Here is a 14906-nt window from a genome sequence, read left to right on the forward strand (position 1 = left end):
ACATATGGGTGGCCCTGCAGCTTCCGCAGCAGCCGCGGCCCATCCAGAGGTTCATATGAAGGGAAAGGAACACTAAAATGAGTTTAGCTCTCCCCGTTCTGAGAGGGCTGAAAGGTGCACACACACACGCAAATATACGTATACACATATATGTATGCACAGTGGTTTTATAAGGACACATGAAAAGGGAAGCAAAAAAAAAAAAAAAAAAAAAACACTTTTTTAATTAAAAAATGGCGCTTTAAGTGACAAGCTTTTTTTTCTTTCATTTTTTAAAAAAATTCATCTAAATGTAAATTCGACAAAAAAGTAGATACATAGATAATAAATAAGTTAATAAATAAAATAATTATGGAAGGGACGGGGAAAAAACTGGCGATTTTTTTCAAAAAAATTCCAAGTCTCCCATCAGGTCAAAGTTGCACTTCACTACGCACCTGTATATCCATATGTGCGCCCACACGTGGGACTACATTTTATGAAGGAACGAGAGCAGTCGCTTCGTATCCCCCCCACTGGTGAGGGCCCAACTCAGGCCCACTTGGCATACACAGTTTTGTTTATCCTCCTTATGTAAGATATGTACGTACCAATGAACACCAAAATGATTAAAAAGAGAAGTAGGAGTAAATTAAAATTTTCGATGGTGTCAAATGATCCGTTCGGCTGATAACAAGTGAAATAGAGATAGTTTCCCCACGAAAATACGAGCGTAGTAGATTCTAGCAAACTTTCATTAGATATGAACCCCCTAGAATTGTATAAAATATCCGTTTGCGTAATGAACGTGTTCAAATTTTTATACACATTTTGATCTTTCTCTGGCCCCAAAATTAAGGAGGTTATTTTGTTCGAATCAAGAAGAAGCAAAATATGTTTATTTGTTATTCCTCTTTTCGTTTCTGTAAAATTAAAAGATTTGACGTTATGATCAATGATGTAATTTTTTTCATTTACGAGGATCTTCTTCTTCTGGTCAAATAAATCCACAATTTTTTCCTTTTTGGAAGTTATCAAATTGAAGAAGCCGGGGTCCTTCTTATCCAGCAGTATTTCAATAACCTGAATGATATATTTTTTCAAGTTCGCATTAAAATAATTTAAAATGACAAAATTTTCACTTATCATTAAATGGAAAGGTGGGTTCGTGTGCTTGTCTAACACTTTCGAAATAATAAGATCTCCAGTAATGCCATCAATGATGTAGAGCGTATATGTGATGCCCTCCTTCTGTTCGACGCTTGTTATGTATGATATGATGTTATCATTCACGTACTTGTAGCATATGGACGCGTCTTTATTTATTTTGATTGGGTAAAAGGTGTCCTTCTTTGTTATCGACTTGGAAAAAACCTCCAGTTTTTCCTTGTGCAGATTTATCGAGTAGGTTCGTATTAGCCCCAGTTCGCTCCCGGGTCCCTTTTTGCGCGGCGAGCTGGTCAGCTTGAAGCCTTCGATGAAGTTGCTCGACCCGTTCATGCGGTAAAAAAATAGGTCATCCTCTGGGTCGCTGGTCGAGCCGCTGGTCGAGCTGCTAGCCGGAACGGGCACCACCTTCACATTCAGCGAGTTGTCCACCGCCAGAATTGACGAGCCTCTTCGGTCGATAAAAATGTTCTTAATGTCAAAGGACTCGAGTTTCTCCTCAAAAATGATGGACCCACTTAATATGTCAAAGATGACTATGTGCGCAAAATTGTCCCCTTTAAAGATCGCAATTACCGTGTCTTTGGTGAAGCTTTTAAACAGGTGCACTCCGTTGCTATAATTTAGGAGGTCCCCTCCGTTGGGATGGCTTGAACTGGGTTGGTTTGGGCCGGGTTGGTTTGAACTGGGTTGATCTTTGCTCTGCTCGCCTTTGCTCGGCTCACTTTTGCTGCATTCCCCTTCGCTAGCGGGGTCTGCCCCCCAGGGGGGGCACCCCTTCTGGTTATTCAGGAAGATTATTTTCTTCCCGTTGTCCAATTCGGACCAGTTGTCCTTATTCAAACTGAAGAGCTGCTCACAGTTCCATTTTGGAGAGAGCACTTCCTTTACGCCTTTAAATTTATTGCCATCAATTTTGTACAGTATAAGGCCCGTGTACAGGTGTATGGCGAAGATGAAATTGTTGCGTGTGGAGACGAGGATTACGGAGCTCCCAGCGTATTTGCCGCTCTGATTTTGTTCATACTTTTTAAACGCCTCTTCGATCATGTCATTCATAAGGTTGAAGGTATGATCGCCGCTGCGCATGCTATGTGCATCACTCCCGGGAGCTTTTCCATCGGATGGTTTCCTTTCCCTCTCGTAGTTAGCTAACAAATCGGCCTTCTTCTTTTTCTCCATGCAAATATTGAGCAAGTTCATTTTATCCCCATGGGATAGGTAAAAAAAGTTAAATGGGAGCAGGGACTTTTCCGCTTTTTTTTTCATAACATCTTCTAGGAAAGGTTTATTAAAAGAATTTATTTTGTCCTTTATGTAGCTCTCCAACTCTTTCATTAAATGAAATTGAGTCGTATCATAGGAATGTTTTGCTCTTTTTTTTTTCAAATGTTGGAAGTTGTAAAAATGCAGTTGCTCCACGTACGCTAGCGATTCTTCTCTCGAATAATGCACGTGGTCATTTTTATACACAGTGAGGGATGAATCACTGTACACACTAAAGAAGTAGTTGGCCTTTTCTTCCCTATTATGTAAACCGATTATCATCTCTGCGTGGTAGTATACGTTACTACTTTTGTTTAGAACATTCAGGGGGAGAGTTCCTTCCTTCCCCGCCTTTTTAATAACAATTTTGCTACCCTTATCTTCTGCAAATATGATCTCCTTTTCTTTATACTCATTTATGTAGTACCCTATGGCTTCATTTTTGTCCTTCTCCTTTACCAAGTGCATCTTCTCATCGTTGTAGGAGTACACAAGTTGGTTCCCCCCCAGCTGTACGACGAAGCAATTTTCCGTGTTCCACTGCGCCATGGAGTCATCCCTAAGGGGGTTGTGCTTTCCAGTGGTTTCTCCAATATCTACGTTATTTGCTCGTTCGTTTGTCTCTTCCTTCCCCGCCTTGTCATCGTGCCCACCTATTGACACAGACCCATAGAGGTACTTATTCCCCCCCTCTAGTAATTCTACCCACTGGAGGAGCTCCTCATTATACACCACAATAACGCTTCTGTTGTTCACTACATTTACGTAATTAACCATTTTTTCGTTCACCTTAAGTTGGCTAATTTTGGTGTCATTTTCTAGACTCCTACTTGCAACGTTCACAAGTGCTAAGTGGCCAGAAAATTCAGCGTCCACATAGAATAGGGACACCTTCATGTTATCCACCCCGATCACTTTGGCATAAATGCATTTTAAATTTAGCTCCTGAAAAATTAGCGAGTTCATTTTGTTGCTGCTTATATTGCCTACATCTATTCTGTTGCGCAGGAGGATAAATATGTTCTCTTCTTTAATTAAAAAATCTTCAATTTTTTCATTCCTATACTCGAAGGAGCTCAGCAGATGTGCGTCCAGCGTGCTGTACACGTTAATGTATGAGTACGCCTCCCCATCATTTGTGTAATTAGCTTCAACTGCATTTTCTTCCAAAGGGTCTCTACATATCAACACAGCTGCGTGGTTGTCATCTCCGTGCAGTTTTTTTATTTTCTCATTTTCTCGATGGTTTTTCACATAATCGAGGGTGCCTAATTGGGCGCAGGAACAGAAAAAAGGGGAATGGACGCAGTGTTCAAGTGCCTCTTTTATTTGCTTACACAGCATGGGGAGATACCCGTGGGGCATCCGCATTGCAGCGAGGTGAACGCAAGGAATCACCCTGCACACACTATTGCGCACATAGGGTGTACCCCCCACAAAGGGGGATTTCCCGCCCAGTTGGCGAAGCTCTAACCTGTTTTGTAATTTAGAAACCCCACATTGCCGTTGACACTTGAAAGGAGAACAGAGCTGTTCAACAGATTCGACGTCGGCACGATAAAATTGACGTGGCCAATTAGCGATGCGATGTTAGAGTAAGGTATATGCTTTTGAAATGTCAATTTCGTTAAAAGTGCTACAAAGCAAAGGAAAAAAGGGAACAACATTTTTGGAGCAGTTAATTTTTCAGTTAAATATCGCGAGGCGTGCTCATATCTCCATGTTACAAATGAACGGTTTGGTTTTACAATCAGGGCATGTAACTAATGTCATATGTTTTTAAAACGAAGGAGGTTGACTCTTTAACAAGGGCAAAAAGAAAAAAAAAAAAACAGAAAATGAGAAATAAGAAAATGAGAAATAAGAAATAAGAAATGAGAAGGGGAAAAATGCAAAAGGTTAGCCACTCACTTCTTCATCTTAACAAGTATGAAACACAAAAAGGTGAACAATATGGTGCTGACTGGATCATACGCTTTAGGCTTACAATTAGAGGCAAACGTTTTAACGCGTATATCTGTTAAGTATACACGTTCGGAAAGCGGAGGTTACTACGAAGGAACATATAAAACGCAGGATAAAAAAAAAAAAAAAGTATACATTTTACGCATAAAAATTGTGCCTATATTTTTCGCTCCCATTTCGAAATGTGATTTGTAAATTTCTCAAACTACATAAAATTGTCAGCACGTGGTAACATAACATCTGAAGATGGGAACTTTTTCCGGGGTTGGGGTGGAGGCAACCATGTTCGCCTGGATGCGTGGCACGCGCATTGGTGTTAGCTACCTATGTGCGCAATGAGACTGCAACAGGAAAGGGGGAAAAAGGCAAAAGGTAAAAGGCAAAATTGTTTTTCCCCCCTACTTGGCGCACTTTGCCAATTTGCACGACGCGCGCAGGAGGATGAATTTACCCATTATGACTTTTACTCTGTTGATTTGTTCCCTTTTGCACCTTTTCACATAAACATAGCATATCGTGGGGCACTGCAAAGCGGCGAGAAAGGGTCCTTCTTAGCACTAGCGCGCTCGTGTTAAAGTCCGACAGGGATATAAACCCCCCCTCGCCTTTTTTTTCTCTTTCACCGCGTTCACTTTTTCCCGCTTTCTTTTCGCGGACGCGCCGCACCTTGCTCTGCACACCAGGTGTTTGTTCCGTTAAAGAAAGGTGATTTTTCCCGCGCCGCATGGGGACCCTCACCGGATTTTTCACCGAGCAAACAAATACTTGCCAATCGCGCCAGCGAGATGACATGCCCGCATCCGTCTTTCCGCATTTCCCTACTCACTTTCGCTTAACCTTTAAAGTGGATTTATGATGGGGCGGGGCCTCGCAATATATTCACCGTTCAATAGCGAGCCTTTTTCGCGCCGCATGGTTTGAAGAGGGCAAGCAGAGGTCTTCTTGCCGCGGGTAAAGAGCCGAACTGACGCAGCGACCCCCACTCGCGCGTGACGCACGAGCGGATAGGAACATCCCGAAGAGAAAAAAAATGCTAACGTAGACTACTATGGACGTGAGATATGAGGGCAAGCAACTCTGGAAACGCGTCACAAACTATTTCAGCAGGGATTACCAAAAGGGGGATGAAACAGGCACACTGATAAATGGCAACAGGCACAACAGCAACGACGAAAATAGAAGGGTGAAGACAAGGACGCTAAACTTTATGGCCTCGTCCGCCCTAGTTTTGTGTGTGCTGCACCCCTTGGACATCATAAGAACGAGGAAGCAGATATACAGAGTGTACAAGAATTCCTACCCCTATTACTATAACAATAGATACAATTTGTTCTACATTTTGAAAAAAGAAAAAGTAGAAAGCATTTATCGTGGCTTACTGGCTACCTTGCTCACCACGGGGGTCTCCCATGGCATATTCCGCTTTACATATGACACTCTCAATTATTACGTATTTAGGCAGTTCAACGATGTTAATGGGGTGAAAAATAAAGAAGACGATGCCGCGATGGGTGGAAGTGAGGGGAAGCACCTAGGGGGAGAGCCAAACCAGGTGTGCAACGCGGAGTTGGGAGATGCCCTCGGAGGGAAGGCAATAGAAAGTTCAAGGGGCGGTAGAGAAATATCATCAGAAAGCCCCAATTTTGTAAAAAGTACTACCGAAAGAAGACAGGACAACTTCATGATCGCCAATCTGTCTCATAAAAAGCAAATTAGCGAGGAAGACAGCGCTACAGATAGGGTCAAGAAAGACGCACCAATTAGCGGTGGCAAAAATATGAATTATTACATCATCACGAGCAGCGTGAGCTCCATCATTAGTGTTTTTATTCTACACCCAATATGGCTTATTAAAACGAAAATAGAGTGCACCATAAATTTAAACTACAAATTTTTAAACTACAAAAGTAGGATAACGAGCAAACATTACAACATCTTTGTGGCAAGGAATAAACTGTGTGCGAGTAAAATTGCCCCCAAAGTGGCCAAAGTGTTCCTTTTTTTTGGCTATCATTTGGGGAGGAAAAATGGGACAGGCAAAAAAATCAAATCTTTCCTGAATGACGATATGCTCAAGTTTTATAGGAACAATTTTGTGTGCAATAAAAAAGTGAAGACAAAAAAAAAGTTCAACCATCTCACATTTGCAAATGATAAGAAAGGATCTTTACACAAAAGCGTAAAAAGAAAAATTGCACACAACTATTTATTGTACAAATATTACACCTTGTCAATTTTGGAGAGAAAACAAATGACGAAAATGTCAATTTCAAATCACCGCAAAAAATTTTCGCGCAGATATTTGACATATTTGAAAACCTTCCTCAGTGGTAATCAAATATTGCGGATTTTTAAAAGGGAAGAAAGTAAAAATGCCATAAGTACCATTTATAATTACAAAAATTACTTCCAATTTGTGTATAATATATATAAGAAAGAAAAATTATTTTCATTTTACAAAGGCTTTTTAACATCCATATTGCTCACCCCACATGTAGCCATTCAGTTTTATACATATGAATATTTAACCTATCATTTTAGTTGCGAATATTTCAGAAATGAGTTCATCGGAAGGGATACCCACATTTCTTCAAACACGCTAGCCAAAACGTTGCCATTTTTGTATGGCGTTTTGTCAAAATTTATTGCTGTCATGTTTACCTATCCGTTGTACACTATAAAAATGAGGCAACAGGTGCAGATGAAAAATTATGGCTTCCTAAATGTGGTAGTTAATATTTTCAGGCTAGAAGGAATCAGATCTTTCTATACTGGCTTTAATATGCATTTACTAAGGAACTGTTTGCAAAATGGAATGCTCTTTTTTATATTTGAATATTTGAATGCTGGCTCCGCGAGGGTGAAGTGAGTCCCACCGGACACTTCTTTGGAATTGCCTCTCCAGAGTTGCCTTTTTCCCCGTTCTTTTACGTACCATTTGGAAAAGCTTCTCATACGCACCATTTGGAAAGGCTTCTTTTTTTTGTGTCTTTTATGCGAACTTCTTTGCTACGCCTGCGCACAAGCGTGCATATGCACCTACGTACGTAACTACATGCACGTGTGTGTCGATGCGTTACTCCCCTTTGCACATGGCAAGTCCGAACCCCGAGCAAACTCACAACATGGAGTGACCTTGTATCCATTCCCCCTGCACCCCACTCTCGGTGTTCATGCATAAATGCTGTAACCTTTTGCGCATTTAAAAAGTAATAAGGGCGATATCCCATTTTTGAACACCACAAGGGGAAAGAGGTGTGCCCGCCTGGTTATACCCCCTTCCCCCCTCTATGCAGTCGGCTACCCTTCACATTTCCATTAAACCCATTTGATAATAAAAAATTTACAAAAAATTTCCCAAAATTTATGCCCCCCCAAAAAAAGGGGAAGGCAATAAATTCTGGTCGTAAAAATGAAGCAGTGATGTGTCTCCTCAATGCAGGGGCAAATAATTAGCAACACTCTTTTTGGTAATCACATGGCACGTGCGCGCCGGGGGGGGGGAAAATAACTAAACATGGCTGTGTGGGGGCAAGTGCACACAATCACACTTGGCATACTGAACAAAAATGTGAAAGCAGTCGAGGAGTGCCCTTCAGCGGAGACTTTGGCCTCTCCGCACTGGTGACGAAAAACAAAAAGGGGCAACGGTAAAAAGGAAGCACGATGGGAAGCGGGATGAGAAGCGGTATGGGAAGCTGGATGAGACGCGCGATGGGAAGCTGCATGAAACGCGGGACGGGAGGAGCTCCCTTTTTTTAAATGTGCGCATCCACCCCCTTGCCCCCGTTTTGTACCCTTTGCGTCTTCACCGCTTCGTCCCTTGGGGCGGCTCCACTACGCTCCTGCACTTCATTGCCGCGGCGCCATATGCGCGTGGGATTCTCTACGGTATGTATATGTACACTTGGCTGTTTTCTTCCTTCTGGAGGTATTCCCTCTCGACAAGCAAGTCTATTTTTTTCTCGATAATCTGGAGAAGGGGAAAAAAAACAAGAGCGCTCAGATGAAGGTGCATGCGAACTCGCTTGAGAAGGGGTCCAACGCGGTTGCTTGAAGGCACACATTTTTTTGCCACTTGGATGAAGTGTAAAGAGACACATTTGGGAGACCTATTTGCGGCAAACTTCCCCACAAAGTGGAGGAAAAAAAAAGAAGGCTCGCTTAGTTACCTGGTTGGTGGGCGCAAAACAGGAGAGCGACTTTTTGACATAGTCAAATATTTGATCGTAGAATAATTTCTTGTGCGCTTTCATAACGCGGACAATGGCAGCCTCAATGGCCATGGTTCGATCCTCCTTGATCTTTTCATGCTCCTTGGAAAGCAAAGTGGTTGCCTTCTTAATGTACACCTTATTATGCGGATAGGAAAAATTGGGGTTAATAAAAAAAGTGGAAGAATTCCAATCAACGGGATGATCATCAGAAGATATTATTTTAAAATAATGTAAACAGGAGTACATATTATTTGTAAACGTCTTCAAGTCTAAGTGCAGCTCCCTTTTTACAATTTCATAATTGATAAATTTATGTTTATTAAAGAGGAGAATTATCTGCGCGTTGACAATATTGCAGTACAGGTAATACACACAGTTTTGGAAAGTGCACGTTAAGATAACTTCACTCAATTCGTATATCCATTCGAGCTTTTTATTTTTATTATCCGCCTTGTAATATTCTTCAAATAATTCTATGTACTTGTTAAAAGTATCACTCAATTTCATGGGCGTTTTTTCGAGTGTTGGCCAGAACCCCTTGTTCAATATTTTCACTGAGAAAAAATTGTGAATATTCTTCAAAGTAAGGTCATTTTTACAGAGTGCATATTTCGAATTGACAAAATCGAGAAATTTATTATTCGTCGTGCTGTTATTTATCATGTCTTGAATCATCCCCACCAATTTGGAGGTATATTGAGACCCACACAGGTAGTATAAATTTTCTATAAATTTTTTTTCCACACTAAGGGATATATAAATATTATTGATCAGTCTGTTGGCTAGATAAATTCTGTAGTACTCGAAAAAGCTTTCCTTGTTGCTGGTGTAGTTGAAAATTTCCACAATTTCTGTCATTTGTTTTTTTAGCTCGACTGTATCTTTTTTGTTTGCATCCTCAGGGTGGTCCTCTCCAGGGGGGTAAGCCATTTGGTGTGCTGCCCTTCCACCTACTGATTCGTTGGAGGCCTCTTCTTCGTTGCCATGCTGGGAGGTTAAGCTCTCTGGCTCGTCCCCCTTTTTTAATATATTGTCAGCGTACAGCACCAGCAGCTTCACTGTGCTGAAATACTCATCCTCGTGCTCCACAAAACTTTCAAAGTAATCCTTGAGGCACTCCTTAAAATGGTGGTCTATGGATTTATTCGAAATGGCGAAAAAGGCTAACTTAAAAACATTGTCGTAGTGGTTATGCAGTTTAATCAGCTCGTCAATGTACCCACACAGGGCGTACTCATCCTTCTGCTGCGTAATATTGCTATTTACATTCGAACCGCATAGCACATCGTCAGCCGCTTTTTCATTGCTACTAATGCTGCGTGACATTTGGATGTATTTTTCTTTCAAGTTGTTTCCCTCCGTTTTTACGTAATCGCCTATCATTTTTTTCAGCCCTTCTATGGCCTCCGGAAAATAGGAAAACAAAATATACGTCCTTCTTAAACATCTTATGTTGTTACTTTTCAGCATGTCAAAAATGTTGTTTTTATTACTGAGCAGTTGTTCCAATTTTTCATATATTAATATTCTGACGACAATATTGGTCACCCTTTCGCAAGTCTCCTCTATCAGATTTAACGTTTTGTTTTTTTCAAATTCTTTTTGTATTGAACTTTCAATTGAAATAATGTACTCATCAAAGGTTAAATTGAGGAGCCAATTGTCTCCTTCCTGTTTATAATAATTTTCCACATTTTCCAAAATTTTTTTTTCTATATCATGTTCGTACATTTTCTCGTTACTGTCTTCATCTAGCTCTTTATACAGATGAACCAAATCACAGAATAATTTTTTCTCCTCTTCTTTTTCGTCCTTCCTCAGATTGTCATAAATTTGGTATACGATATTTCGAATTACCTCTCTCAAATCGTTAAAAAGAGTAATTTTGAAAATATTCTTGGTATACGCACTTAGGCACAAGGAGCTGTTATACTCCACATAGTAACGATCCAGGTACCTCAAAAATTTATTCATCCAGCTGGTGTAAAATGAATATTTAAACCAGGCGTCTATCAAAATTTTCGTCTTCATTAATTCCCCTTTGTTTTTTAACAACGGTTTTATTTTTTCCACAGCGTACACGGATAGGCTTTCTCCATATTTCCTATACACCTCTTTGGAATAACAAAATGGGGTTTTTCTTGCACACATATTGTATACAACTGTGTACAGCCTCGTGTACTCCGTGGCACTGAATAGATGCTTGTTATGTTCGATGTTTTCATTTTCCAAATAATTTTCTATCTTCTCTATCGCCTCTTCCTTGATTATTTTCCACCCGCTCTCGAAATTTACATTTGCAATGTCCATTTTGGCTAGCTCGTTTTATCCCCATTCGGCCGCACTTCGGCACGTGCGCGTAGGCGTGTATCCCTCGTTTGTAAGAAGGTGTTATCTCAAGTTACCCACAAAATAGGGCTCCTCGCACATGTCTGTGCTGTGCAGGCATGTACAAGCACGCGCGCACACATATGTGCTGCTTCACCTGTAGAATGCGTTCGACTTCACTCGGCGGAAAGGCAGAACGGGGGGCAGCAGTCATGTTCGCGCGCGTTACAAATCGCCACGCACTTCGGCAAAATGCTGCGATGCGGGGAAAAGCTGCGGAATGGTTTATGTACGCTGGTGTGTATGGCGCGCGGGGGAGCAGCAAAGCGGTAGGGCGGCAGAGCGGCCAGCGATGGTTGGAATTAATTTTTTTTTTAACGTCCGTAAAAAGTTTTAAAAGATAAGAGGGCAGTATGGGCGGTATGCACGTATAGCATTTATACATATACGCACGCGCGTGCCTCCCCTTTCTCCGCGCTCTTCAAAAACGCACACGCATTTGCTGCGAAGCAGGAACCACAACAAAGAGGAAAAATAAGTTCAGTTGATGGGGGGGAAAAAAAATGTTCTCTTTTAAAAAAAAAATATAGCGAGGCGAATAATAGCAAAATTTAGCCACGCTTCATATAATGGGAATCCTCGCAATCATTTGCGCAGAAATAAACACACACCTTTTTCGCAGCGGGCCCAAATCATAATTAATTTTGTTGAACAGACATTGGAGGGATGGAGACATACCATTGGGAGGAGTAAACTGAAAGGGGGGGACCCCTTTTTTCTTACAGCGAAGTGTTCCGCTTTGCCCGTTCGTCCGTTTGCCCGTTCAGCTGTTTGGTAATATATATTTTTTTTTTTTCCCCTTTGCGATTTCCCCCCAATGCGCATAAAGAAGTATACAAAAAGGCAAACATACAACTTGAAAGTAGGGGTGAAGGTGGGCGCGATGCTGTTCCCCTTGGTGATAATGCTACACTTCTGTACATATGCATTTTCGTTGGGGAAATAGCCCTACTCACGTATATACACACCCTTGTTCGTGAAAAAGGAAAAGGTCATTCACTTGCTTTTGTTTGTCCGGTTGTCTGCACGGCCGTCCGCATACTCGCTTTCAAAAAAAGGAAGCGTATTTTCCATTCTGCGATTTTTCCCTATCTCTGTAGATTCGCATAAGGTGAAAAACGGGCGCATGTTCGCTACTTTTACAAAAGAATATTGTGCCATTTAAGGCGCGTCATTTTACCTCTGCACAGGTACACATTCGTTGCAAACCCAAATGAAAAACTCTTTCGTCCCCTCAAATGATACAATTTTTGCACTTAACAGAAAAAGGAAAAATACTCACCAAAGAGCCAATGGAAAACTTTTCATTTTGCCACACGATCAGGCGGAGTAAAAACGTTCCAGAGCACTTCACGACGGTGCGAGTATGTTCTAAATTGAAAAAATATTGCATAAAAAAAATTTGTGCAGTTCCTCTTCATATGCGCACAAAGCGTTTCTGCCACTCGCGCAGTTGTGGTGAATCCTATGAAGGGGCAACCGAGTTGCAGCGAGTTTGAATCATTTGTCTTCCTCTTTCTGCGTACGCATTCAGATGGATATTTATGAAATATTTCGCTCAATTATTTTTTTTTTTTTTTCTTCACTTTCATGCATCCAGTTAACATCACATTTTTGAGTTAAAAAATATTTCGTGTTATAAAACGCATGCTGGTGTGATTTCCTGTCTGGAAAACATTTTCTGTTCGCTTAGTTGGCGACAATTTTTTTTTTTTTTTTGTTGCTACACATATCGTAATGTTATTTTAATGTATACACAAATATTTTTTTTAATTGATCTGGCTAAGTGATCGCGTTACTGTTTCACTCGACGGCATGCGTTCACCTGCTCATGCACTTGTCTCTTTGCTCATATGAGCAGAAAAGGAGCACACAAAACTTCAAACATTCGTTTTAGCTAACAGATTTTCTCACGCCCCGTTGCCTTCTCCGACGTGACTCAAATTGTTGGATTTATCGCCTCCTTAAATGGAAAAAATGATGGCGAGAAAATTGCAAAAAAATGTTCTACAAAAATGAAAATTGCGCCAAACCGTTCGGGAGATTTTTCAAAATAGGTACGGACACGCATCCTAGGCAATTGCCAACATGTCCATTTTCATATGCACATAAGTGTGACTACGTGTGCAGGTCCATGCGTGGTCCGCGCGGGGGTGGAGAACACCCTACTGAAAGGTTAATTCTGCTCTGCGCGGATATTGCCTCCCCTTTTTCATCGCGCCAGAGCAGCGGTGTTGATAAATACACACGCACCTGTGTAAGCATGTATATATTTATATGTATGTTTATATATGCACACGTGTGTGATTGACTTTTTCCCCCTTGGCATGTGCAGATAACCACCGCTGACAGCACAAATGCTCATGCGCAAAGCACGCAGTTGTGTAGACGCGGTGTAGACAGATAGAGAGACCTACGTCGCACCTCAGCAAGTGGCAGAATCACTTTTGTTCCTTTTTTTTCCCAAAATAGATCAGAGACAAATTGTGTAACTCCACCTGACGTTGTTTACACCCCTCCAGATAGAATAAAAAAAAAAAAAAAATGTCGGACGCGTCAACTTGCCCACTTAACGACTTCTTCGACATCGATGAAGAAAACAACTTGGATGAATTAAAAAAGGGAGACGCAGAAATATACGAGGGAACGTTTTTATCGTACATTTATAACCAATTTGCGTTCTGTTGCACGAATTTTTTCGACGAGTTGGAAAAAAAAAAAAAAAAAAAAAACATTACATTGAAGAAAACCTTCTTGGATGACTATAAGAACAAAAAGGATGTTAGCCAATTCCAGGTCTTTGATAAAATCCTCAAAAAAAGTGCAGACTTAGCTAAGGAGGTGCCACTGGATTCGAAGTATTTTAACCCCCACGTGAGTACACTACCGAGTGGTGAAGAAAAAAAAGAAAAATAATGCAAATTTATTACCCGTCGGTGTAGAGACACAGAATTGATCCCCCTCTTGGGGGAAAAGCAAAATTTATACGAACATCCCCGCAGTGCAAAAACGGGAAAAAAGAAAACACATTATCGTACCTCCTCCATTTTGCATTTTTGTGATGGCCCTAAAAAGTATCATCATATTTTTCTTTCTTTTCCATCCCCCCTTCCGTAGGCAGACTGGTGTGAGTGCGCCCATGAAGTAGACATTGAACTGACGAGCGAAGAAGTGGAGTTTTGCATTTTTAACTTTTTTTTAAAAATGTACAGATCGGAATCAAGAGACAAAGATTTACTTCTATCCATCATACTGGAATGTCTGTACAGCAGGAAAAATTTCAAAAAGGAGTTTTACGCTCAGAAAGCAAAATTGAAATTTTTAAAAGAAATAAAAAATATAGAAATAAGCAGCTTCAAGGAATCATTAAATGAATTGATTAACACAATTGAAAATACCAATTTTGTTCAAATTAATTCAGACCAAATGACGAGTGATAAATTTCACTTCAAATTGTACGTCACCATCCAAATTAAATATACCTATGGAGTTTACATTTTTAATTGCGATGAGATTTACGACATCGTTGTTATTGATTGTAATACTTTAAATAATAATATGCCCAAAATGATGAGCTTTTGCTCCTTGAGGAAATTTATATCCTTCCTGAGCAGCGTTTATTCCACCAATTTTTCTGATGAAAATGTGCATCACTCATTTCCAATCGTCGTGTACGAGTCCAAGGAGTGCTACGCACTGTCGCATAATCACCTCCCCCTTAAGGAGACGGTCTTCAATAACAGAAGGGGCAATTTACAGAAAAAGGACATTTTGAATGACCAAGGGGGGGACGATCTGGACGGGGAGCAAAGCGAAGAGGAGTCGCATGGCGTTGAATCATAGAGGAAGGAGAACCAGCAAGACATTGTTCCATGTGGAAGTACACGAAAATGCGCATAATTGGCATCCATAAAAATGGGGGGG

General features: G+C 40.8%; 4 protein-coding genes across 4 annotated transcripts, besides 9 other annotated features; 2 read left to right on the top strand and 2 right to left on the bottom strand.

Annotated features, from left to right (window-relative positions):
- Nucleotides 1-212: 212 nt before the first annotated feature.
- On the bottom strand, nucleotides 213-4079 carry PVX_123210 (hypothetical protein, conserved; the record flags this gene model as incomplete). The annotated part of the gene is made up of 2 exons (XM_001617155.1): nucleotides 213-3680; nucleotides 3887-4079. 2 exons carry the CDS (start codon nucleotides 4077-4079, stop codon nucleotides 532-534), a joined length of 3342 nt encoding a protein of 1113 aa, XP_001617205.1. The 3' UTR covers nucleotides 213-531.
- Nucleotides 3722-3755: a microsatellite.
- Nucleotides 4080-4105: 26 nt separating the features above from the next.
- Nucleotides 4106-4134: a microsatellite.
- Nucleotides 4135-4373: 239 nt separating this feature from the next.
- Nucleotides 4374-4409: a microsatellite.
- Nucleotides 4410-4890: 481 nt separating this feature from the next.
- On the top strand, nucleotides 4891-7246 carry PVX_123215 (mitochondrial carrier protein, putative; the record flags this gene model as incomplete). The annotated part of the gene is made up of 1 exon (XM_001617156.1): nucleotides 4891-7246. Exon 1 carries the CDS (start codon nucleotides 5426-5428, stop codon nucleotides 7244-7246), a length of 1821 nt encoding a protein of 606 aa, XP_001617206.1. The 5' UTR covers nucleotides 4891-5425.
- Nucleotides 7247-8263: 1017 nt separating this feature from the next.
- Nucleotides 8264-11307, bottom strand: PVX_123220 (cullin, putative; the record flags this gene model as incomplete). Its single annotated transcript, XM_001617157.1, has 2 exons — nucleotides 8550-11307; nucleotides 8264-8350 (listed from the first exon to the last, which is right to left on the bottom strand). Exons 1-2 carry the CDS (start codon nucleotides 10902-10904, stop codon nucleotides 8264-8266), a joined length of 2442 nt encoding a protein of 813 aa, XP_001617207.1. The 5' UTR covers nucleotides 10905-11307.
- Nucleotides 8463-8483: a microsatellite.
- Nucleotides 9115-9154: a microsatellite.
- Nucleotides 9315-9341: a microsatellite.
- Nucleotides 9884-9903: a microsatellite.
- Nucleotides 11308-12027: 720 nt separating the features above from the next.
- Nucleotides 12028-12068: a microsatellite.
- Nucleotides 12069-12089: a microsatellite.
- Nucleotides 12090-13526: 1437 nt separating this feature from the next.
- Nucleotides 13527-14825, top strand: PVX_123225 (hypothetical protein, conserved; the record flags this gene model as incomplete). The annotated part of the gene is made up of 2 exons (XM_001617158.1): nucleotides 13527-13856; nucleotides 14100-14825. 2 exons carry the CDS (start codon nucleotides 13527-13529, stop codon nucleotides 14823-14825), a joined length of 1056 nt encoding a protein of 351 aa, XP_001617208.1.
- Between the last annotated feature and the right edge of the window lie 81 nt (nucleotides 14826-14906).

The sequence above is a fragment of the Plasmodium vivax genome, chromosome 14 (genome assembly GCF_000002415.2).
Source record: "Plasmodium vivax chromosome 14, whole genome shotgun sequence".
In the NCBI taxonomy this organism is placed as follows: Eukaryota; Apicomplexa; class Aconoidasida; order Haemosporida; family Plasmodiidae; genus Plasmodium; species Plasmodium vivax.